The following is a 27,054-nucleotide window of genomic DNA, read 5'->3' on the forward strand; positions in this document are numbered from 1 at the left end:
TTAGTTTCAGGTGTACAGCAAAGTGATTCAGTTATACATACATTCATTCTTTTCGATTTTTTTTATTTTGGCCGTGCTGCACAGCATGTGGGATCTTAATTCCTTGACCAGGAATTGAACACAGGTGACATTATCTCTTGATTCTCCATTTTGAAAGAAAGCTTTTGGGACTAGTAACCTGTTCCTCCCCTTCCTTCCCTCTCTGTCAGCTTCACTTTTACTTTTATTGATATAGTTGTTATATTCTGCCCTCCAACAATAGCATTCTTGGCTTTGCCCATTTCTGTCCTGTCCAAAGGATGACTCGAAATTGAGTATCAATAAACAATATTTATATTTTTATTACTATGTAAATACTGTACAAGGAAACATAATCCTGGCACACTTAGCTTCTTACTCTCCATGTCTAACGTCACAACCTTAGAACCACTTGAAAAACACTGTTCTCAGAATCAAGATTAAACGGATTCTGTATTACACTCTATCAATTTCTTAACACCACAATATATTCTAATTTGGTTCACAGTTAGACATCTTTGTTTATTTATTCATTCATTCACTCATTCATTCATTTTGCTTCCCATGACATTTTAAAACTGTATTTACTTTTCTGACACTATTATCCTTTATATCATCAAATTTTCCCCAAACCTTTCATGATACCACTCATTCTATATAGTTCTCACTTTCCTTCCTAAGATCTCCCACCTAAAAGCCTCTTTTCTCTTGCTTCAATCTTGAATGACTGCTTTCTAGGACTTCTGAACAGTCATTAACTTAAGCCTTCTTTTCATTTTCATCTGGGTTGACTTAACTTTTTCCTGAACTTCTGTCTTCCGTGTCCTTGGTTCACATTATTTTGCTGCAACCTTAAATAACTACCTAAATGACGGTAGACACCAAGTTAAACTTTATGGGTCCATGCATGTCTAAAAACCCTATCCTCATAATTAATCATTTGACAGTAAAGAATTCTGGGTTAAAAATTACTTTTCTTAAGAAAATTGTAAACACAGTCCCATTTTCATCTAGCATACAGTATTAGATGCCAGTCTGACATTCATTTCTTTAAAACTGACTTCTTTTCTTCCTCTGCCTGGAAGTTTTCTGAATCATCTCTCCACCCGTGGAATTCTAAAATTTCACAATAACATATCTAAGTTATAATGCTTTGTACTTGCTGTACTAGGTGATAAACAGGTGGGTCTGAAGCCGGAGACTACCACTGTCCTTTGCATTCTCTGTATTAAGCAATAAGTTAGTTGGAAGTCTGAAGTTAGCATAAACTGTTAACTCCCATCTCCAACCATGGAGAAGCTGCAGAAGCTAAGGGGATGTGTGAATCTCTGGAACCAAACTAATGAAAGGAAAGCCTTGATGAAATATAAGTGAAAAAAGACAAATCAACAGCTGAATTGAAATTTTAATATATTTCTCTTAGAAACCAATAGACTAAACACATAAAATATGACCAGAAAAAACAAATAAAACAATCAATAACGTGAGCTAACAGATACACTGAATGCAGAACCAGACAGCCAGCTAAGAATAAACATTTATAAAAACAGACACTGTGCCAGATTGGCAAACTTTATATGTAAAGGGCCAATAGTAAGATATTTTAGACTTTGTAGGCCATACAGTCTCTGTCACAATTCACAAAAGCAATCACAGACAATGTGAAAATGAATGAGCATGGCTGTGTTTCAATATAATTTTATTTATAGACACTGAGATTTGAATCTTATCTATTTTTCACCTGTTACAAAATATTAATCATTGGATTTCTTTCAAGCACTTGGAAGTATAAAGACCATTTTAGTAAAGGATGTATAAATATAGATGGCAGTGAGCCCTGTTTAGTCCTTGGACAATAGTTGCCAATTCCCATTTTAGTTCATAAAAGAAGTTTCAATACAATTCAAAGGAATATACTGAACATACTATGGTTTCTATAATAAAATTAGAAATGATAAGAAAAGAATAGCTAATGTTTGACAACTAAACTTTTAAAGCTACTAAATAATCCTGGAGTTAAAATGGCAACTTTTCCAAAATGATACATGTACCACAATGTTCCTAGCAGTCCTATTTACAATAGCCAAGAGGTGGGCACAATCTAAATGTCCATCAACAGATGAGTGGATAAAGAAGTTGTAAGATACACACACACATGAATATTACTCAGCCACTTAAAAAAGAATGAAATTATCCATCTGCAGTAACACAGATGGACCTACAGATTACCGTATTAAACGAAGGAAGTCAGAAAGAGAAACAGAAGTATCATACGATATCACTTCCATGTGGAATCTCAAATATGATATAAATGAACTTATGCACAAAACAGAAACAGATTCAGAGACATAGGAAACAAACTTAGGTTTGTTATCAAACAGACATAGGTTATCAAAGGTAAAAGAGGGAGGGATAAATTAAGAGTTTGGAATAAGCAGATACAAATTGCTATATATATATATATATATAAAATAGATAAACTACTGTACAGCTCAGGGAATATCTTGTAATAAACTATAATGGAAAACAATCTGAAAAAGAGGATATATGTACACATATATAAATATACATATATATGTAAATGAATCACTTTGCTGTGCATCACAAACACAACACTGTAACTCAACTGTACTTTAAAAATAAATAAATAAAATTTTTGAAATCATAAGGAAAACAAACAAACATTTGGATATAATGAAAATGAAAAACACAAATCGAAAACTTGTGGGATCCACCTTTAGCACTTAAAAGATAAATTTATAGTTGAAAATACATTTATGAGGAAACAGCAGATTTTAAAATATGTGAGTTAATAATCTGACTGAAAAAAAAAACAAAACAACAGAGCAAATCCAAATCCCAAAATTAGTGTGAGAGGAATAAAGTATCTGAATTGACCATAAGGATTAAAGATAGTGAGATAATATACAAAGACATCCCTACTCCCCACTACTGATCCAGGTCCAGATGACTTCACAAGTGAGGTAAGAAAACATTTATTCCACAAAACAGCAAAAGAATGAGAGTTTCTCAGTTCATTTGAAGCAGCTAGTGAATGAAATCTTGATTCCAAAAGTAAAATTAGAAAATCATCACTTTACAACTATCATTGTAATAACAATTTCAGGCAAGAATCATCAAAATAGATGTTAAAACCAGTATGTTAAAGCTTGAGAATTAAAATAATATTAGTGTGGCCTCAAAGTATCACTCCCCAAAATACTAACTAGTTGCAAAGAGAGAAACAGTAAATTTACAGTGGAAAATCTGGCAAATACAACCTAAAGCGATCAAAGTTAACACATTACAAGTAACAGGACAAATCAACATCCTTTGCCTTCTGAAAAAATACACTAAGAACAACATAGCTTCTGTGGTATTCACTTAAATCTAGTTAAAAGAAACATATACACTCAAAGTATGGGATATCCTACACAATAACATGCCTATATTCTTTTAAAATGTAAATATCATGAGTCAAAAAGACTGAAGCAACACTTCAGATTAATTTCCAGATTTTGATAATTATGCTACAGTAATGTCAAATGTCTTTGTTTTTAGATGATATACTCTAAAGTATTTAGGGGTTAAAGAATAAAGTAAAATAATATATCAATGAAGTTGCAAGGAATCTCCTTGACATACAATTAAGAAGGGAAAATTAATAACTTAATATAGTGGAGAGCTGGGCTGAAAATCATGCTAACCAAATGATGATTCAGAAGGATAAAAAAGGAAAATAGATATACATGTATCTGCAGAAAGTAACATATAGATATATATAGAGAAAAGACTATAAATGAAAAAACAATGGAGCAAATGTGAATTGCCTGGTTAATGATTATATAAGTTTTTTTTAATAGTACTCTGCAACCTTTCTGTAAGTTTGTATTCAAGTTTTAAAAAATAAGGTATCAATGAAATTCACCACATCAGTACAATAAGAAAAAAGAAAATATAAAGTAAAAATCATATGTACAAACTACAGTAAGCTATCAGAGAAGAGAGAATGCGGTAATATAAAAAGTCATATGCACAGTGATTTACAACCAAAAAAGCACTTGCATTTTTTATAATCTTGCGTGCATTTTAAGTTGTTTCAGTCATGTCCAATTCTTTATGACCTATGGTTTGTGGCCTGCCAGGCTCCTCTGTTCATGGGATTCTCCAGGCAAGAATACTGAGGTGGATTGCCATGCCCTCCTCCAGGGGATCTTTCCAATCCAGGGATTGAACCTGTGTCTCCTGCACTACAGGCAGATTCTTTACCACTAAGCCACCAGGGAAACCTTAGACATTAATAAGCTATTTTATTACTCATCTTTCAATATTTATTCACTACTGGTAGTTAGTTATATTAGGTATACATGGATACCTAACAAATTATCCCAAAATCTAGTAACTTAAAGTTTTTAAATTTTTTTCTTTTTATTTTTGGTATGTGGCATGCGAGATCTTAGTTCTGTGACCAAGGATCAAACCCTTGCCCCCTGCATTGGGAGCACAGAGTTTAAACCACTGGACCACTAGGCAAGTTCTCAAAAAAAAAAAAAAAAAAAAATTTTTTTTTTAAACTCAATTTCTGAGAGCCAGGAATCTAGGCATGGCTTAGTTCCATTCTCTGGTTCAGGGTCTCTCACAGACTAGAATATCTCAAGGCTCAACAGAGGAAACGGAGGCCCTGCTTCCGCATTCACTCCAGTGATTGCTGGCAGGGTTCAGTCTGTAAACGGGCCTCTCCATAAGGTAGCTCATTTTCATCAGAGAAAGCAAGAGAAGCCAGTCTTTTGGAAACTAATCCTTCAAGCAGATTTAAGACTACCATCTTGCTCCTTACTATCTCTGGTTCATCCACCCTTTAATCTATCTTAAAAACAGACAAATTAAAAGGGAAAAAAAGGGGGAACAGGAAGAAAAGATATACCACACAAATATTAATCCTAAGAAAAATGGAACAACTAGAATGACTTTATTACTATAAGACAAAGTAGATTTGGGGACAGGAACTATTACTAGGTAAAGATGTATATCACAAATGATTTTTTAAAAGGTTAATTCATCAAGAAAATATAACATTCCTAAATGTGAATGCATCTTTGCTTCAGTCATGTCCAAATCTGTGTGACCCCATGGACTGGAGCCTGCCAGGCTTCTCTGTCCATGCTCCAGGCAAGAATACTGGAGTGGGTTTCCATGCCCTCCCTCCAGGGGATCTTCCCAACCCAGGCCTCTTACGTCTCCTGCATTGGCAGGTGGGTTCTTTACCACTAGAGTAATTGAACTTTAAAATATATAAAGCAAAAACGGACAGAACTATAGAAAAAATTTAAGAAAACCACAACTGTGGATGAAAATTCCAATATCCCTCTCTTCTTTTGATAATGAACAGAAGAGAAAGAAAATCAGGAAGATTACAGAAGACTTGCAACTTCAACCAGTTTATCCTACCAACATTTATAAGGAGGCACTACACCCAACAAAAGTAAACTATACATTTTTTCAAGTCTACATAGAACATTCACAAAGACAGACCATAGCTTGACATTAGAACAAATCTCAGGAAATGTAAAGGGCTGAAACGGTACAGAGCATTTTCTCTACTCAAAGCAGCATTTTTTTTTAAAAAAGTAGAAATTCCAAGATTTGGGTTGGAAACCAAATATTTAGAAATTAAACTCCCAAATATTCAGAAGTTAAATCATGTACTTATAAATAATCATAGGTAAAAAGAGAATCACAGGAAGAGTAGAAAATACTTTATACTAAGTAAAAATTAAAACCCAGTATACCAAATTCTGTGGGATATAACTAAAGAAAGAAAAAAACCTGAGTAGCTCAATATCTATTTTTAAAGCTGAATTCATAATTAGAAACCTTCCCACAAAGAAAATCATCCACAGATAGCTACACTGATTAATTCTACACTGATTAATTCTATTGAACATTTAAGAAAGAAATAATACCAATCTTATATAATTCTCATCAACAGACTGACATGGCTGAGGAAGAATTATGAGCTTGAAGGTTAATTCCAATAGAAACCTCCCAAACTGAAATGCAAGAAGAAAAAAAGAATGGGGGGTGGTGCAGAAAGAAAAGGAGAGAGTGAAGAAAAAAAAAATCTGAAAATAATGAATGACTAAGAGCTTTCTATAATCAATGATAGACACCAAACCACAAAACCAGGATCTCAGAGAACACCAACAGGATAATGCCAAAAAATACGTACTTCAGCGTATCATTCAAACTGCAGAAAACCAAAAACAAAGAGAAAATATTGGAGGAAAAAAAAAAAGAGGAAAACATCTTACTTAACAGAGAAGTAAGGATAAGAATTACAGAGGTTACTTTCTCATCAGAACCATGGAAGAAAGAGGAAAGAAAAGTGGAATATTTAAAGTGTTAATAGAGAAGGAAAAAAAGAAAAAAACACCAATCTAGAATTTCTATATGAAGAGTAAAGAAGAAAAAGACTTCCTCACACAAAAACCAAGGAAATGTACTGTTAGTAGACCCCCTCTGCAAAAAAATATTAAAAGAAGGTCTTTGGGAAGAAGAAAAATTAAACAGATCAGAACTCAGACCTACATAAGGAAAGGAAGACTACTGAAGAAGGAATTAGTGAAGGTATTTTATACTTCTTATTCTTAATTTATCTAAAAGACTTTATTTAAAGTAATAACAGTAACAATATATTGGGTGATTACAGCATATAATTAAGTAAAATGAAAGATGAGGGCTTCTTTGATGGCCCAGTGGTGAAGAATCCACTTGCCAATGCAGGAGACATGGGTTCCACCCTTGGTCTGGGAAGATCCCATATGCCATGGGACAACTAAGACCACACTCCACCACTACTGAGCCTCTAGAGCCCGGGAGACACAACTACGGAAGCGTGTACGCCTAGAACCTGTGCTTTCCAACAAGAGGAGCCGCCGCAATAAGAGGTCCCTGCAACACAAGTGGAGAGCAGCCCCCACTCACCACAACTACAGAAAATCCCACTCAGCAATGAAGATCCAAACACATAAATACTTTTTTAGAAAAGGAAAGATAACAATGTCCTAACGGACTGGAAGGACAAATTGGGAATGCTCTGTTTAAGCTTCCCTGGTGGCTCAGATGGTAAAGCATCTGTCTACAATGTGGGAGACCCAGGTTCGATCCCTGGGTGGGGAAGATCTCCTGGAGAAGGAAATGGCAAGCCACTCTGGTATTCTTGCCTGGAAAATCCCATGGATGGAGGAGCCTGGTAGGCTACAGTCCATGGGGTCACAAAGAATCGGACACGACCGAGTGATTTCACTTTCACTGTTTAAGCTACCTGCACTACACATGAAGCAGTATAGTATTATTTGGAGGTGGACTTAAAGTTGTAAATGCAGACTGCAACCACTAAAAATGCTTTTAAACTATGAGAGACTAAATGCTATAATCACCCAATATATTGTTACTATTACTTTAAATAAAATCTTTTAGATAAATTAAGAATAAGAAGTATAAAATACCTTCACTAATTCCTTCTTCAGTAGTCTTCCTTTCCTTATGAGGAGAGACTACAAGGAGATAAAGGAATCACAGAAAATGCTCAACTAAAACCAGAGAAGGCAAAAAAAATGAGAGGAGAAAAAATAAAAACAAAGAACAAGTCAGTGAAGATACTTATTAATTCACCCCTCTTAATCATCCCTTGAAGTATGAAAGGTAATGGTCTACATATACCAATTAAAAGACACTGTTCAGAGTGGGTTTAAAAAAAAAAAGACCTAACTGTATGTGGTCTATAAGAAATCCACTTTAAAGGAACGAGCAAAAAAGTTAACATTCATAAAAGAAGGTGAGTGAATGGCTAAAAAGCACATGGAAGGGTACACACTACTACCCGGCATCAGGTCAATGGAAATTAAAACTACAGTAAGACACTACTGGCCCTTCTAGTTATACTTACTAGCATGGCTAACAGTAAAGTCTTGGCAAGGACGTGAAGCAACCTGAACTGTAATACAAAGCTGGTCAGAATGTAAAGTGGTGCAACATTTTGCAAAATAACCAAGTTAAATATACACACACCCAGTTTTACTCTGAGGCATGGTGTACAATGAAACAAACATCTACGCAAAGACATACACAAATGTTTATTATAGTAGCTTTATTCGTAATAGCTCCAATTTGAAAAGAATCTAAATGCCTATCAACATGAGGATGGATTTTTAAATATCATGACATATTCACACAATGGAATACTCTCATTAAGAAAGAAGAAAAACATACTGATACATAAAACATAGATATCAATAAATCTAAAAATCCATTTTGCCGAGTAAAAGCCAGACATCAAAGAGCTTATGCTGTGTATCTTTGTTTTAGCACTAAGTCATGTCCAACTCTTCTGCGACCCCTTGGACTATAGCCCTTCAGGCTCCTTTGTCCAAGACATTTTCTAGGCAAGAACACTGGAGTGGGTTGCCATTTCCTTCTCCAGGGGATCTTCCCGACCCAGGGATGGAACCTGAGTCTCCTGCATAGGCTGGCAGACTGTTTACCACTGGGCCATCAGGGAAGATCATACTGTATATACGCCGCATGAATATTTTATTCCATTTATATGAAGTTCAAAACATGCAAAATTAATCTGTGGTGACAGAAATCAAAAGAGTTGCCTAGACTGGGTCTGGAAGAGGGCAACAGGAAACAGGGGGATAAGTTTGTCAAATTTACTGCACTGTACCCTTAAGATCCGTGCATTTCACTCTATGTAAATTAAGTTCAGTTTAAAAGAAAAAAAAAATTCCTGGCCTTCAGTATTTTCTGTAGTTGAAGCACAACAAGTAGCAGATGAATTTTTTTTGTCCAAAGGGTCAGAAAGTAAATCTTTTAGAATTTGGTGTCATACGGTGGCTGATCTAACCCCTCTGTCATTGTATCAAAGTACCCAGACAATATGCAAACTAACGAGCATGGCGGTGTTCCACTAAAACTATCTCATGGCGGTGTTCCACTAAAACTATTTACAAAAACAGGCGGCAAGCTGGATTTGGTCCACAGGCTGTATGTAGTCTGCTAACTCCTGGTGGAGCAAACAGAAAATTGATCTTCAAAATTAATTTAGGTTAATTTCTAATTCAGAGTCAAGTTAAAAAAAATTAATTTAAATACGATGCATTGTTCTTTCCTATATGGTGACAGGCAATGATAATTATTAGAAGCCTATTATAATCCTTCCTAAACTTGTTTTTCTACACTCATGGAATCATTTTAAAATAGAAAGACAAACCAGAAAATCCCTAATATGGTTGATACGCAAGATTATCATTTTAGAAAATCATTTAACAGCTATAATAGTATCCTGAAAAATTATCTAGGAATATGAAAAATATTTAAGATAAACTAGGTAGTAATAATTAAAGTATGAACTGGAAATTTAAAATATACTTAGGTACACACATTAAAAGCTTTGTTACCCACAGTGGTGATGCTTTATCTGGTATAATAAAGTTTTTGAAACATTCAGTATCACTCATAACCACCTGGTTCGTTCTTTATTTAAAAGAATTGAAAATTAAGAACAGCAATCCCTTCTTGATGTTTTAAAAAGCATTTCAGAAAACTAAAAAAAGAAGGGAAATAAAGCAAGCATTTTCTGAGAAGTAATTTCCTTGCCTAATTTAGACAAGGCTCAAAAATTGAGCTTCTCTGGTGGCTCAGATGGTAAAGGTCTGCCTACAATGTGGAAGACCTGGGTTCAATCCCTGGGTCGGGAAGATCTCCTGGAGAAGGAAAATGGCAACCCACTTCAGTATTCTTGCCTGGAAAATCCCATGGATGGAGGAACCTGGTAGGCTACAGTCTGTGGGGTCGTGAAGAGTCAGACACGACTAAGCGGCTTCACTTCACTTCAAAAATTGGTATCTTGCAAAGAACATCCAGGGTACACAACTAGGTATAAGTAAATCTCAAACATGGCACACATAAGCTGCCTGAAAATGTTTAGCCATCTTCAAGAAAATCCCAATCTAAAAAATGAACTTAATCCTCTCTCACCATGGTATATACCTATTAGAAGAAACACCAGCAAAATTAGGAGGCTTGGGTTCCAGTATAAGTTTGCCACCTAATTGGCTGTGTGAGAATCTGGCATCCACTCATCATTCATCAAGCATTTCTGAGAGCTTAGTATGTGCCAGACACTGGAAACACAGTAGTGAAGGAAATATCAAAAATTCCTGCCCTCATGACACATTCCAGTGAGTCACTTAATCTCTAAAAACAATTTAGTTTTCTTTCTCTAAGATAATGGATTTCATATTTAAGGGTATTTTCAAGTCCCTAAAATAAGATGCATATTACTTTCCTGCATCCAGGAAAGCAACTGACAGAGTACCACCTGAAATCCACTCTTTAACTGGTTAAAACTCTTTCCTGTGTCACCATATTCAGAGAGCAAATTAAAAAAAAAAAAAAAAAAAGTAACAGACATTCTTGAAGGACTTATTTTAAATTCGCTAATTTTGGTTTATAAAATTTAGAGGAAATATGAGCCTTATTGGCCTATTACTTGGTAGCTAAACTTCCTTGGATGGGATCCAAGAAAGCAGCAGAACAACCTTATGAGAATGTTCTTCATATAATGAATAATTTTACAGACATTTCCAGTACTGCCTGGTGAACCAACTAATCAGCTCATCTTTTCTTCATAGTAGGATTTGATCTTTCTTTCCAAAGTGCTTGCTGCAACACAGGTACTCAGAAATCCAAATTGTATATTCAAATCTAGTCCCTTGCGCCCTGCATATAAATTTTTCTTTTATTTATCATCAAGATATATATTTTCCCCACAACAAAACAGGCATGCCAGTCCTTCAAGCATAACTCCTCAATTCCCAAGTGGTAAATTTTTAAAATGTCTCATGTATTCATTTTTCCCAGATGAACTCTAGAATCACAAATTACATTTCTGTTAAGACCAAAGCAACGCTCACTTTAAATATCCCTTCCTTCATAGGCCCCTACCGAAACACCAAAAGGGATCAAAAATGTAAGCCTGCAGTTTCTAATCTAGGAGTATTCACTCCCAAACAAACTGACCTAAGGATCTACCAAAAAAAAATGTATATCCCACCAAAAGCGGCTTCTCCATTTATTTTCAACTCATAAAATACATTCAAAGTTTGTTAAAGTAAGCTAACACCATTCAACTTCAAAAGACAATATAAATAGTAGTTCCCAATTACGCTTATCTTGAGCAACCTATTGTTAACTAAAACGCTGTTCACTATATGTATGCTTATATCTTTAGATGTTTTAAGAATATGAGCACCACCATCAGATCTAATAAGCCCAAATGCAAAAGTACTGAAATGGTTAGCAAGAGCTGATGGACAGAAAGCAGAACAGCTTTACATAAAACACATGCAATGTACACATGAACTGTTTCTATTTTTTACAGTAATCTGAACTGTCAGTGGCCTTTAGAACTAGATTTTCAATTCAGGTATATCAAATACCAAATTGCTAAAAAGAAATCTTAAACTTCCATCTATATTTTAACAGTCTCATATTAACGAACTTGATTTATATTTCAGAATCCAATAAATGAAACGACTTTGATAAAACTGAAATGACGTGTAACTTAGAAGAATCATTATTGTAAAATATTAATAATCCAGCTCTCCTGCTGTTCATCTTGTAGGCAGTACCCTCCTCATTACTGGCAGTGAGGTAAAAATAAAGGAAAAAAAAAAGTCTGGTTTTGGAACCACAAAGACATGGGTTTGAACTCCGAGGCACCATGCCTTAAACATAAACTTTCTGAACCTATTTTTTTCATCTCTAAAATGGGAATATTAATACCTAATTTGAATAAATATTTTAATGATTAGTGAGATATATGTAAAGCAGCTTGCATATAATAGGAACTGAAGAAACTTTAGCTGCTATTTTTATTTTATTACTCAGAAATGTATCCAAGAGAAGATAAAAGGAGGGACATGACAGGAAAATAAATCAGAGCCAAGGTTACATGTAACTGTTAAAACAAGACAAAAACAAATACACTGACAGTTCAAGTGAAACTTTTTGTTCACATTTTATAGAAACAAGCTAATATTGTCACCACTTTTTATACACACATAAAACCTACAGATCTACTAATGGTGGAGCTAAATAAAGACTAAAGATTATTACCATACAGTAAAACAGGTAATTTTATGAACAGGTGAGATGATTTCACCATTGGAAAAAAAATGCCAAAACTAAGATTTTTAAATGCTTATGGAAGGATATTAAAAGACTCCTACCTTTAAACCGACTGCTATAAGATCTGTAACAACACTGTATGGAAAAAGTAAAAAGAGAAAATGGAAAACAAAGTTAGAAACAAGTTTTTAAAAGACAGAGATAAGATAAAGAAAAAAGAAAAATATTATAATAAATAATAAAAATAAGAATGTGACAAGTTGTGAAATGTTAGTACAAAGAAAAGCGATGGGACAGTCTAGCCAACAGAGTGTAAAAGCAAAGCTTCAACAGCAATGTAAGAAACAATAAATCAAATTTGCTTTCAGGATTTAGAAAAATAATTGTTTCAGTAAAATGAAAATGGGTTTATCCATTCACCTCTATTTAACAAATCCAGCCAAGCCTTATAATCACCAAAGTTCATTCTTTTAAATCACTGGCATGAGTAACCATACTTCAAGTTTTAAATGAAACAAAATCAGTGAGTGGATTTTATAGAAATAGAAAATATCTTGAAAATTTGCATCCACCACCCAAATGGCTCACCAAAATATAGCTAAGACAGCCTTAGAACTGAAATAATTACAAACACCAAACTTAAGACATCAAAATTGTCAAAGATTTGCTTTTAAAAAAGTCCTACCACACCATGTCTGTGATTAAATTACCTCAGAAAGAAATGAACATACACACACATACACACACACAAGGACAGTTGGCATCTGAGGTGGAACTAGAAAGATATGTTGACTGGAGGTTTGTTGTCTTTTTAACTATCCAAAATAATGAAAAAGGACCTTTTTTCAGGCTATGGAAAAATGTAGAAATTTAATTAGCTTCCTGAAAGCATAAGCTCACTGAGTTAAAAACCATATCCCTTAACATCAAGATGTAAAAAACCCTATATAGTTCTGCCAAACAAAAATCTATCTCTTCTAACCCAAAAGAAACTGTTTTCAATTAAGTTTGTCTCAATATCTTCTAAAAGAAAGCTCTAATAAAATTCTATATATTGTTAATAACCTATATCATTACTTACTAGAAATAAATTTATATTTGTCTAATGATGCAAATTTGTTTTAAACAATAACGATATAGATTAAAAATTTTTCTTATACACTTTGGAAACTCGAATTTGGTTTGTTTTAAATTTAAATGTGATATCTCTGACATCTGCACATAAAAAATTAGATTGTGTAAGGTATACCACAGTATTGGTCTGGATACAAAGAGCATGCTTCTACTTGAACTCCCAAATGAACTTACCTTTCAGTATTTCTTATTGCCTCATATACTTAAACCAATAAACTCATTCTTAGCTTTCAAACCACATTTAGGAGGAAGAAAAAGTTAATTTCTTAAACACTACCCAAAAGAGTAAGTTTGCACTTCACAGTTGCTCAAGAGTTTAACAGCCAAGATGCATAATCCAAGAGTCCTCTTTATAACACTGTAAAGTTTCCAATACAAAAAGCTAGCCTGCTTCCACGTCTCACGTCAAACCACTAGTCCAGACAATTCACTACACATAATGAAATACTACTTTCACAGCCTTCCTCAACTGAAATACTGGCATACTCACACAAATACTTAAGATAGCAAAATTTTGCACCCATAGAAAGTGTAGTTGAAAAAAGGTGAAGTAAAATGAGTTTTGAACAATGCTCTCAGAAAAGCTTCAATTAAACAATAAAAACAGCTTCAGTTAAATCTTAAAAATACTTGAGAACATCACAATAAGCGAAATCTAAAACTGCACTCTGCCTAACGTCTGTAATAGTGTGCAATCTGCATTCAAATATACTTATAATTTATAAAACTAGGATAAATGAAATCTAATGAAGGGAAAAATTGTTCGAAGATCCTTTTACACAGGAAGGTCTTTAACACAGCATGACAACAGTCAACTACATGGCAACATATACGTGATTTTACTGTACATGCAAGTTCCATATATTCTACAACCAAAAGGTTTACAGAAATCTTGCCATCAAAATCAAGTAACAGGCAACCAAAATCTCAAGTGCATAATGAAAATAAGTAAGTGGATCTGCAGGCTCTAAGACAGCAGGAGATTTTTTTTTTTAACCTTGACGGACTAGGATCTTCAACTAATTCACTAAGATCTTAATCTAGTTATTTTCTTAATCATTCAAATATTGGTTTGGTCCCACCCAAGGAGCCTGGGTCCCCAGAGAAATATTTACACCGATGATCCCAAATCTTTATTTTGGCCACAGACTTCATTCACTTTTAGAGCGTTTCAAAGTGCCCGGAAAATCGCACTTTTTTTTTTTTTTTGCATACAGCGCAGGGAATTCACGAAGTTCCTTGGGGGCGGAGGTGGGGCTGGTAAGGGGACGCATCCCCGTTCACCGAGTCCAGACGCCCGGAGTACCGTAATCGTAACCAGCTCCCAGCACAAGCCCGGAGACCGCGTGGGGCCCGGCTCCGGGACCGGGTCGCCGCCCAGACGTTTACCGCCGCGTGCCCTCGCCGTCCGCCACTCCGCCGCCACTCGTCTCCCCGCCAGGGGAAGCTCCAGCGCTCGCCCCACCTCACCGGTAAACACCAACTCCCCGAGCGGGAGGACGCCCGCCCCGAGCGCCGCCTCCGCCTCCCCCAGCGCCGCGCACCATTTTCTGAGAGGAAGTGTCGGGAGGCCGGGCCGGGCTCCCCCGACTCTCGGGCGGAGGGCGGACCTCGGAACCCGGGCGCTGCACCGGGCTTTCCGCCGCTTCCCGGGGCGAGGGTGTACAGGGGCGGCAGAACGGGGTCGGGGGGCGCTCCGAGGGGGAAAGAGAGGCTGCAGCGGGCCGCCTCTCCGCGATTCGGGGCTCCCCAAAGGAGGCGCCCGGAAGCCCCGCCGTCGGGCTCGGCCGGGGCCGCTCCTCTGGTCGCCGGCGCCGCGCCCGGCTTCCCAGCTCCGGCGCGTCCGGCCGAGAGCTGCGGAAAAGAGGACGAGCGCAGCCCGGTGACCACCGCGCCGCCGAGCACTTACCCATCCATGGCCCAGACGGAGGCGAGCACAGTGCGGGGACTGAGGGGCTCACCGCGAGCGGAGGAAGGAGGCGGCGGCAACAGGGCGGCTCCGGGAACCGGCAAACGGCGCCTCTCCGGAGCCCGGGCCGGTCGGAGGTGGAGAGAGAGTGGGAAACAGGGGCGGAGACCAGGGACGCTCCCGCCACCGCCGCGCCCCCGCCTTCCCCACCCCCCGAGCGCGTCCCCGCCTCGCCTCACCCCGCCCCTCAGCGTCGACGCCCTCCCTGGGCCCCGCCCTCAGCCGCCCTCCGGCTCGGCTCCAGGGCGCCCTCTTCCTGCTGCCGCCCTAGAGACCCCGCCTCCGGGTGCCCCGCCCCGGCGCGCGCCCCCCGTCCCCGCCCGCCGCCTGTGCTCGCGGGAGCGCGCGCCTTGTGCTTCCCGCTTCTCCGCCTCCCACCCGCCCTCCGCCCCGTGCCCCCGCGGGCTTCGCCTGCCTTCCGGCTTCTCCGCCCCGGGGCTCCCTAGCTTGGACACCTCCCTCTACCAGCGGGGAAAACGTTGGGGACCCGACTCCGGACAGTAGGTAGGAGTGTCCCACGAGAGCCCCAGAACCGCCGCGAAATTGCCCCGGGTGGGCGAGACTGTCGGCTCGGCCCCGAGCACCGAGGCCAGGCGCCGGCTGTGGTCTTCCCCCGGCCTGGCAGCCCAGGGAAGCGCCGGTCGTCCGCCTGGTGACCCGCACCGGCTCGGTAGATGAGGTTGGGATGAAGATGAAAGAGGTGAATGAGATTACCCCGAACTTTGAGAATATACAGCTTTAGTCGCTGAGTGCTTTTCCACTCAGTCTGACATTAAATTTATAGGAAACATTCATTGCACTGTATGGAATGGCCACTATATTGGTAGCATTTTATTAAAGTTTACACATTTTCCCTATTAAAAAATAAACAACAGAAACCTATGAAAGTGCTTATTCTCGTTTTTCAGATGAAAATTTAGACATAAGTGATTTGCCGACAGTTTGACACCCACCGAAACCCTTTCCTTTTAGTCTGAGCAAAATTATAAGAGTATAACTAGTGGCAACTCAGTTGTTTCCCCTCATATTCTGTTTGGTTCTGAAATTGAATGATTTTTCGATTCACAGATCGCCAAGACGTGAGCCACTGAACACTGTCCTCCACCAAATTCTTAACTTCCTGGGTAGAAAGAGGGGACAGCTCCTTCTCAGCCTCATTTGAAAAGCCAGTAACTAGAAGCTCCATCATCTATCCTTGCTACTATCCTGCTTTTTAAAAAGTGGGTGCTACTGAAAAGATTTAAACGGTTGATTCACCCATCGTTCAGTCAATATTTGTTGCTTACTATTTGCCGAGCACTGCAGGGCTGACCAAGAAAATCAGGTTCCAGTCTTGACGGTTGCATGCATTCCTCCCTTAGTGTATTATTTGTTTGTTGACAAAACACAATTTTTGAATAGCTCAGGTATCTTATTAAGAAAGGTCATTTTAAAAATACTGTATCTAACCTAAATCCCACTTTTCAAAAGGTCAAATATACTTTGATTCTTATGTTAAATCTAAATATGAAGTTGCAGTTGTAAACATTGCCACCCTACATTGCCAGATGGGTATTAAAAATACCAGCAAGATAAGTAGCTGATGAGGTCTTCCTGTTGTTTGAGGGATATATTCTGTTGATAAAATTGCCTTGATTTTTTTTAAGCTATGCAAGTAATAATATACATACATGCTCATTTTGGAAAATTCAAAACAATATTAAATATAAAAAGTTATTATTTTTCTTCACAAGCTACCCCTGCCCATGATAGCCACTTAACAGTTGTGCATGCATACTTCCAAGACCCTCACCATTTTTTCCTTTTTCCACTTAAAAATCCTAGAGATTTTTCTCATCTACTTAATTCTTTTTAATACTGCCTATTATTTCAGTTTCATGTGCCATAATTTTATTTAAGCTTTTCCAAAATAGTGGAAATTTACCTTGTTTCTAATTATTCAAAATAATTAACAGTACTGCAAAGAACATCATATGTGTATGAGCATCTTTGCTTGTATATGATTGTATCAAGGAATAGATTCCTAGAAGCAGAATTGCAGGACAAAAGGCATAAGCATTCTCAGATTCATAGATATTGACAAAATTATTCCCAAAAGCTGAACCAGTTTATACTTTTAAAAGTTGTATTTCTCTTAGCCAATGCCTTATGATAGCTAGCAGATTTCAGGATTAAAAAATAAATGTGAAGTCTGTCTCACACTCCCTGTCCATAGTACCAACAATAACTCTGAAAGGTCTCCAGTGTAAAGTGTACTTGACTGAAATGAACAGAGCTGTATGGCATTTCCTAGACCACTCACATCCAGTTTTACAACAGAAGCCTAGATAGTAAGAAAAGAACTCAGGACAGAACACAAGGTGAAACCTTGCCCCCTCCCCTGCCTCTTGGTCGTAAGTTTAAAAGATTTTTCATGGATTGAGTGCCATAGGTTTGTGAGTTTCTCTGATTCAAAAGCAATATATAGAATAGAATTTAGTTCTTCTATGACCACTTTTAGAATACTAGCTATTCCTGTAATCCATATGGCATTAGAAAGCTGTGGCCTAACAAGTTTCTGAGTTTCTGGAACAATCAGATAATCACCCACGTGACCTGGCTTGACATAAAGAGCTATATGTTCTGTATACTGGCTTCCTGATGATGAAGAGGATAACACAGTCTTTATTTGCTAATTGCTCTATACTTTTGAAAAGTAAGACAGTTAAAATAATTTAGTTTAAATTTTCTAACACTTTACCTTCTTTTGTTTTTATTCTAATTTTTATTGTAAGAAAGTGCCCTGAAACACTTTCATCAAATGAGACTCCCTACTCCCTCAATTATAATGTTTGGACAAAATGTAACCTTTGAACATTTGCCTTAAAACATTGCAGTATGCAGTGGAGTTAACATTTAACCTACGTTATTACCCTGCTTGGGCCTCCCACGTGGCGCTGGTGCTAAAGAAAGGGCCTCTCTGCAGGAGACATATATAAGAGGCGTGGATTCGATGCCTGGATGGGGAAGATCCCCTGGAGAAGGGCATGGCAGCCCTCTCCAGTACTCTTGCCTGGAGTATCCCATGGACAAAGGAGCCTGCAGACTGTGGTCCATGGGGTCACAGAGTCTGACATGACTGAAGCAACTTAGCACACACACATTACCCTATTCATGTTTATAGGTAAGATTACTTAAGATATAAATATAATACTTAAGATAGAAAAATAAAAAGATCCCAATTTAAGTCAGAGATAAGACCAGCCATTTGATGAATCTAGGAGGGAGACATTTTAATATCATTTTATCCCCTGACAAATACAGAATCATAATTGCTGACATATATACACTAAAATACAAACGTGAAATTATACTGAGTGAAATAAAGCTAAACTTAAAAGGCTATAAACTGTCTGATTCCATTTATATAACAGTCTCAAAATGACAAAATGACAGAGATAGACAGCAGATTACTGGTTGCCAAGGGTTAGAAGGGGGACGGCAGGGTGGTGGTGAGGGAAGATACAGAAGGAGAAGGAGACGGGTGTGACTATAAGGGAGGATAGCAGGGGGGATGTTTGTGGTGATGGTGCAAGTCTTGATTGTGAGGTTGTACAAACCTACACATGATAAAATGGCATCGAGCTTTAGACACACACAGTGCATGTAAAACCAGTAAAATCTGAGTGAGATTTATGGATTGTACCAATGTCAATTTCCTGACTTTGTTACAATTATTAAGACGTTACCAATGGTAGAAACTGGGTGAAGAGTTTCTGGCACCTCTTGGTACTTCTTTTAAAACTTACTGTGAATCTATAATTATTTCAAAAATAAAACAAAAAAAATTGCCAAGTGTTCCCTTAAATACATGTTATTTGTTCAATAGTTAATGCCAATAGCAAACTTCAGAGGCTGAAGGAAAATGTATAGGTGTATAATTCATATTTTTCAGGTGCTATCAACTTGGTAGTCAGACTAGGTTATAATAGCTGACACACACTGAGTCTGACAGACTCTGCCCAATCTGTTGAATGATGCGCCTTCCTTCAAAGTCCTTCTCAACTGTTCGAGGAAGAGACTTGAAAGTGTTTCCCACCTACTCACTGACCTCTCTGCCATCGTGAGTTGTACCCATTTTCCTGAGCGCATCCCTGGCCCTGATGTAGTCATTTCCATGTGAAGCGCCGAGTAAGACCAGTCCAGAGGACTTGAGCATTTGTGCTGAAGGTGCTGTCTTCAGTCCCTGACCGGTAGTGGCACGTGCCAGCCCATGTTGAAGTTGCTGTGGATTTTCAAGAATAATTTTCCTTTTGTCATACTATATCACCGAGGTCCCAGTGTCACTCAGAGTTTTTAATAAAACAGACCTTTCCATTTTTATTCTGAGAAAGTCCTTTGAGATTTAGGCATGAGTCTGAGACAAGGCCAGAGAACAATTTGAGTGATAATCACTACCCTCTTTAAAGAATCATTGCCCTTAAGCACTGAGCTTTTGTCCTTAAAACTGGTACAACTGGGACAATCTACTCTCTACCCTGAGACTCTGGGTTCCCAACCAGGGGGCTGCATTCAGTCCCTGGTAAGGAGACTAGATCCCACATGAGGACAGCTAAGGGTCGGCATGCTGCAGCGAAGATGCAGTGCAGCAAAATAAATTTTTTTAAAAAAATAATCATCACATTATTTAGAAATAATTGACAGTGTTGTGTTTTTTAATCATCTTTCAGTTAGAAGAATAAATTTTCAAGATTTTTTTTAGAAGGAACCTTGAGTGGTTTCCCGAGTCTATATATTCCATCACTTATCTAAGGTAAAACTTCAGTAGATGAAGAACTATTGAGTCAGGAACACTGTAACTATAGCCCTACTTTCCTTCAGCATCGTATAACTGTGATGGAAAAGACTGATCCTTAGAAGAGCTTTTCTTCATCTTTGAAATTTAGATAATTATTTAGGCTACGTCTTTAAGTCTTTGATTTTTCTAGAATCAGTCTAATGGGCAGTTCTCAGACCCCATCTAAATCAAACCATCAGCAGTAGTTGGCTGTTCCCTCTTCCTTGATGGGCTTCCCTGGCGGCTCAGTTGGTAAAGAATCCGCCTGCAACGTGGAAAACCTGCGTTCCATCCCTGGGTTGGAAAGATCCTCTGGAGAAGGGGATCCACTTCAGCCTGGAGAATTCCGTGGACGATACAGTGCATGGGGTTGCGAAGAGGGGGACACAACTGAGTGACTGTGACTTTGACTTTCTTCCTTGATACACTTTCTTCACTTGGTTCTCAGGAAACTGCATTTTTGTTACGTTTTTTGTCTCTGGTCACTCCCATCTTCTTGCCTGGTTCTGCCTTAACAGCTTTCAAATATTTCAAGACCCAGCCTTTGACCTTCTTTTCCTATACTCACTCTCTTGATACGTCTTAGGGTTTTAAATATCATCTATAGCCTGAAGAGTACCAAATTTCTCTAGCCTAGAACTCTTTCTTGAACGTTAGGTTGGTTGTTCCTAGTTGGGACCAGGCAGGTTCCCATCTCAGAGTCCTTTATACTTGTTGTTCACTCTTCCTGGAACGCTCTTCCCCCGCATGGTTTGCTCCTTCATTTCTAGAATCCTTCATAGCCTTCCTTGCATGTAATTTTCCCAGTAAGACCTTTCTGGGCCACTCTTACTTGAAACTGGATATCATGCTCACCCCTGTTATTTCTTCTCCTCCCTGCTTTATTTTTCTCCTTAATCTGACATACATAACCTACTTGTTTTATTCATTGTTTGTCTCCCTCCACTAAAATGTAAAAGCATTAAGGCAGTGATACTTGTGTGTGTTTGCTGATGTATTCTTAACAACTGGAACAATGCCTCCCACGTAGTAACCAGTGACTATCTTATTAAATAAATACGTGAAACACGTTGTTCCTTGCAGAGACAGTCTTTCTTTTGATTTTGAAATTTTGTTTTAAATTTATGTTAAGCTTTGTTTTCTTCCTTAGCATTGCTAATTAGTTATTTATTGGATCTCTGATCATTTCAATATTTATTAGGTTTCCCTCATAGCTGAGTTGGTAAAGAATCTGCCTGCAATGCAGGAGACCCTGGTTTGATTCCTGGGTTGGGAAGATCCTCTGGAGAAGGGGAAGGCTACCCACTCCAGTATTCTGACCTAGAGAATTCCATGGACTATATAGTTGCAAAGAGTCAGATAAGACTGAGCAACTTTTCACTTTCACTTTGTCTGTTTTCTTCCTTAGCATTGCTAACTAGTTATTTATTGGATCTCTGATCATTTCCATATTTATTCTTTAGTGTCATGTTTCTGTTTTTCCTTTACTTTCTGTAAAACTTCTCAAGCCTATTTTCTCCAACCATAATTCAGATTTCTATAGTAGTGGTTTGATTCCTTTCTATTTTTATGTTTTAAAATTATATAATTTTATTTTTCTCCTCATTCTTTCAATTCTTGTCAGATTTTTTCTGTTTTTCATCTCATGGTATTATCTTACATATACATGTACATATGTATTTTATTGAAGTATAATTGATTTACAGTGTATACATATATATAGAGAGAGAGAGGTACAATATAGCAGAATTAGATATAGATATGTGTATAGGCATTGGTTGGTATGTATGGTTGCTATGTATACTTGTATTTCTAAGTTTTGTCTGCTGAGAGAGCCAATGACACCCCATTAACTTTACCAACATTTTAGTTACTAAATATCAGTCCCCAATAAAAGGAACCAGGACTCCACAGAGAAGTCATTGATTCTAGGGCTGCAGAAATAAAAATAATACATGAGCCTAGAGAAACTTGCGGAGAAGGCAATGGCACCCCACTCCAGTACTCTTGCCTGGAAAATCCCATGGACGGAGGAGCCTGGTGGGCTGCAGTCTATGGGGTCTCGAAGAGTCGGACACGACTGAGTGACTTCACTTTCACTTTTCACTTTCATGCATTGGAGAAGGAAACGGCAACCCACTCCAGTGTTCTTGCCTTGAGAATCCCAGGGACGGGGGAGCCTGGTGGGCTGCCGTCTATGGGGTCGCACAGAGTCGGACACGACTGAAGCGACTTAGCAGCAGCAGCAGCAAAGTACTTTTAAAATGATAGGGACTTGCCAAAAGGACACAGGAGTCTAGCTGAAAGATCTCCCAGGGACCAAAGGGGGAATAGTTTGAGCAACAAAATAAATAACAATAGTATTATACAGCCTTTAAAGTAAAATAATGAGTCAATACTTACATAAATAAATAATTGAATAAGCAAATAAGGGGGAAAGGATAGCTCTTACAGAAGAATTCTAATTAATAAGCATAGAAGGAATACAGGGAATAGAAAACCACTATTAGAATAATTGCTGCAGACAAGATCCACCAATTAATGCTAAAATTAGTGAGCAAACCTTAAGAAATAGGATAGTGGCATAATTTCAAAGTATCTCCCCTAAGATATTTATTAATTATGGAGAAAAATAATAACTTTACAATGAAATCCACCAGACACCATCTCAGCTAAGCAGTCAAAATTAGCAGTAATGTGACATGTTGACGTGAACTGATAAACTATTGATAGACTGCACTGGCAAGGTTACATTGCTGCTATCATATCCCATTCCAAAATGCATAACTCAGTCTAACCCCGAGAAGACATCAGAGAAACTCAAATTGCAATTTAAAAAAAATATTTTTTCTTGAAGAATTGACAGACTTTTCAAGACTGTCAACACCATGAAGGACAAGCAAAGATTGACAAAATATTACAGATTGGGGGCAACTAATGAGACATGACAACTAAATGCAGTGTGAGACTTTACAACAGAAAAGGACATTAGTAGATAAATAGATACAATACAAAGGCTATTTGTTTTCTGTTGCTGTGTGACAAACTGTTGCTCAGTCTCGCAGTCCTGTCTGACTCTTCTAATCCCATGAACTGTAGCCTGCCAGGCTCCTCTGTACATGGGATTTTCCAGGCAAGAATACTGGAGTGGGTTGCCATTTCCTTCTCCACTGTAACAAATTACCACGTACAAGTTTAGAAGCTTAAAACAATACAAATTTTTATCTGGCAATTCTATAGGTCGGAAACCTGCATGGGCTTGACTGAGTCTCTCCTTAATCTCACAATGCAGAAGTTAAGGAATTGTCCAGCTTAGGCTTTTATCTGGAGCATTCGGGGAGCATCGGCTTCCAAACTCTTTCCTGTTATTGCAAGAATCCAGTTCCTCCTGACCGTAGATCCTAGATTCCTGTTTCCTTGCTGTCAGCCAGGGATCACCCTCAGTTCCTTCAGATTAAGGCAGCAGCATTGCTGAGGCTAGTCCTTCTAATACCCTCGATCTGTAGGACTTCTCCTTCTGCTTTCTTCCATCAGCCAGAGAAAGCTTCTGCTTTTAAGGGCTCTTATTTGAGTCCGGTAATCCCTGTTTCTTAAAGTCAGCTAATGTGGAACTTTAATTAGACCTGAAAATCCCTTCACAGCAGTACTTACAATTAGTGTTTAAATAACCAGGGAATGGGAATATTGTTGGATGGAAGGTGGGAAAAACTGCTAAAATTCTGCCTACCCCACACCATCTGTAGTTCGCTAATAATGTATGATTATTAATTTATTAGTTGATTATTGTACAGTGGTTATGCAAGAGAATAATATTAGGGGAAGCTGGACAGCGTATTCAGGAATGCTCTGTAGAAATTTTACAGTTTTTCTGAATGTCTACATTTATTTCAAAATAAAAATTTAATAAACTTACACGTGCTAGTTGCTCAGTCGTGCTTGACTCTTTGCCATCCCATGGACTGTAGCCCACCAGACTCCTCTGTCCATGGAATTTTCCAGGCAAGAATACTGGAGTGGGTTGCCATTTCCATTTACATAAATTATTAAGCATAATCATAAAATGACCACCAAGGAGAATTTGAGAAATTGATATCAAAGGCAAAATTGGAAGGTCTTTTTTTTTTTTTTTTGGCATTGCCACATGGCATGTGAAATCTTAGTTTCCTGATCATAGATCCAACTTGTAACCCCTGAATTGGCAGTGTGGAGTCTTAGCTGCTGGACCACCATGGACGTCTCAAAGATTCTTTTATGTACTTTTCTAACCCCATTTCTAATCTCTCCCATCCCAGTGCAAAGAATGGTAATCCTGAGTTTTATGATTACTCATTCTTGCTTTCTTAATAGTTTTAAAAGGTGTGCAAATTCCTAAACCATAGGAACTTTATATAAACAGTGTAATATTTTTAATATCTTTTTGCCACTTGATTTTTTCACTTAATATTCTGATTCTGTGGTTAATTCCATGTGTTTCCTTAATTTTCAGTGCAGTATTTCTCAGTGAGAATATGCTGCAATGTATCCCTTCTTCTCTTGATTGATATTTGAGTGGTTTCTAGTTTCTGCTTCTTGTTGTGTTATTATAAATAATTTTTCTGTGAATATTTTGATACCTGTCTCCTGAGGCACTCAGAGATTTCTCTAGGTTTGACAATCTAGGTTATGCATTCAAAAGTCATGAAATTTGGTAATCTTCATCTTTACTGTGTTTCCAAAGTGATTTTATCAATTTTCACTACCACCATTATCAAGTATTTGAAAGCTCCCATTGCTCATACCCTCAATTGGTCAATTGGTATTGTAACTAATACAAGTTTAAAATTTTGCCATTGAGTCTAAAAATGTCATATGTGCCCTAAATTTTCACTTTTTGATTATTAATACAATTGAATATTATCTCATATTTTACTGGCCAGTCACGAATCTTCTTCAGTATGTCTGTTGATGTATTTTACCTTTTTTAAATTCCTATTTGACTGTTGTTTACTTATTGATTTTTAGGTGTCCCTGGTAATAGCCATAGTAGATACCTTCTTCCCAGAATGTGGCTTCTCTTTTCATTTTCTTTGTGTTATCATCTGATGAACAAAAACTCTTAATTTTAACAAAATAAAAGGTCTTAATCTTCTTTTGCTTATGTTTTGGTCCTTTTGCTTAAGTTTCTATTCAGTATTATACCATAGTTCCTGTACAGTAAGACAAGAAACAGAAATGAAAGCTATGAATATTGGAAAGGAGAAAGCAAATTGCTATTATTTGCAGTTAGGAGGATTATATAGAAAAATCCAGAAGTATGTAAAAGGTATTAAAATTAATGAGTTTAGTAGGAAATCTAGGTATAATCAGAGTACATGAAAATCAACTGCATTTTATATACCAGCAACAACAGTGAGAAAATGTCACTGAAAAATGGTAATACCATTGCCACAGACCTGTACACCTAAAATCTGTTAAAAGTATAAAAGTTTTATTTTGTACATTTTATCACACACACAGACACACAGAATGCCATCAAATTTTGTATGAAAGCAAAATTAAAGATACTTAGAAATACATGTGACCAAGTATCTGTTGTATCTTATGGAAAGAAACTTAGAAAAGACAGCCTAAAGAAGTGATACATCATGTATGGACTGCTGCTGCTGCTAAGTCGCTTCAGTCGTGTCCGACTCTGTGCGACCCCATAGACGGCAGCCCACCAGGCTCCTCCGTCCCTGGGATTCTGCAGGCAAGAGCACTGGAGTGGGTTGCCATTTCCTTCTCCAGTGCATGAAAATGAAAAGCGAAAGGGAAGTCGCTCAGTCGTGTCCAACTCTTCACGACCCCATGGACTGCAGCCTACCAGGCTCCTCCCGCCATGGGATTTTCCAGGCAAGAGTACTGGAGTAGAGTGCCATCGCCTTCTCCCATGTATGGACTAGAAGACACTAAATTGTAAAGATGTAGATATTCAAAATGATCTATGGATTCAAGGCAGTCCCAAGTGATTTTCCCAGGAGTTTGATGAAGTAACTTCTATAATAACTTAAGACAATCTTGATGAATAACAACGTAAGAGGACTTGCCTCCCCAAGTATTAAAATTTAAAAAGACAAATAATCAAGAACATGCAGCATTTCCACAGAGATAGATAAGTTATTTAATGGAACAGATCTGGATATAAATGAAAACTTGATGTAGGACACAGGAGACATTTAGATCAATTGGGGGGAAAAAGTGGACGTTGATCTCTACCTCATTCCAAATATAGATAACAACCACCTTAAAGTTGCTCCAGGTGACTCAGAAAGGAAAGGCAAAGTTTTTAAGCTTTTAGAATAACATTTAGGAGACTGTCTTTATGATTTCAGGATACAAGACGAATTCTTAACATAATTTCAACTTAAAGACATCCATACTTGAGTACTTCTATATGTACATAACCTAGAGAAATTTAAAATATGTACTAGGAGACATATGAAAGACTCTTCATAGCACCACTGCTATTCTATGCTATTATTATTCTATATAATATAGATGCAAATAACCCAAATGTCCATCAAGAGAGATGGGCAAATAAATTGTGGCATAGGCACATGATGGAATACTATACAACGGTGAAAAAGAATAAAACACAATAAGTAATGATATGGATAAGTCAAACCAAAATACTGAATGAAAAATAAAATCAGAAAATAACTGTATACTAAGATACTATTTCTATAAAGTTGGAAAGGAACCACCACCATGCAAAGCTGACCAATGTATTATGTATACACACACACACACACACAAACACGTGCACAATTTTATAAAAGACAAAGGAGAAGTAAAGACAAAACTCAGAGGTGACTTTTAGAGAGGAAGCAGGGAGGTGGAAATCAGAGAAGCACATGACTCATGATTTCTAGTTCTTTAGCTGGGTGACAGTTTCACAGATGTT

General features: G+C 37.7%; 1 protein-coding gene and 1 pseudogene across 11 annotated transcripts in view; both read right to left on the reverse strand.

The window, feature by feature from the left end:
• PTBP3 (polypyrimidine tract binding protein 3) overlaps positions 1 to 15,464 on the reverse strand; it is a 90,555-nt gene extending 75,091 nt beyond the window's left edge. For 6 of the 8 annotated variants that reach the window (XM_086315980.1, XM_086315977.1, XM_086315976.1 and 3 more), the window contains exon 1: positions 15,257 to 15,464. Coding sequence is in view for 3 of the 8 variants with exons in the window: in XM_086315974.1 (XP_086172100.1) it covers positions 15,257 to 15,260 (4 nt within the window). In the remaining 5 variants the exon portion in view is untranslated. Of the gene's footprint in view, positions 1 to 12,314; positions 12,349 to 15,256 lie in introns of all 8 variants that reach the window. The other 2 variants (XM_086315978.1, XM_086315973.1) reach the window with 1 other exon arrangement.
• LOC147367812 (immunoglobulin-binding protein 1 pseudogene) overlaps positions 1 to 15,464 on the reverse strand; it is a 33,786-nt pseudogene extending 18,322 nt beyond the window's left edge. For 2 of the 3 annotated variants that reach the window (XR_015132138.1, XR_015132140.1), the window contains exon 1: positions 15,257 to 15,464. The product of XR_015132138.1 is annotated as an immunoglobulin-binding protein 1 pseudogene, transcript variant X1 (transcript). Of the gene's footprint in view, positions 1 to 12,314; positions 12,349 to 15,256 lie in introns of all 3 variants that reach the window. The other variant, XR_015132139.1, reaches the window with a different exon arrangement.
• Positions 15,465 to 27,054: the final 11,590 nt, after the last annotated feature.

Source organism: Bos grunniens, chromosome 8, assembly GCF_055505025.1.
Source record: "Bos grunniens cultivar Pamir isolate PY7600 chromosome 8, Bosgru_T2T1.0, whole genome shotgun sequence".
Lineage (NCBI taxonomy): Eukaryota > Metazoa > Chordata > Mammalia > Artiodactyla > Bovidae > Bos > Bos grunniens.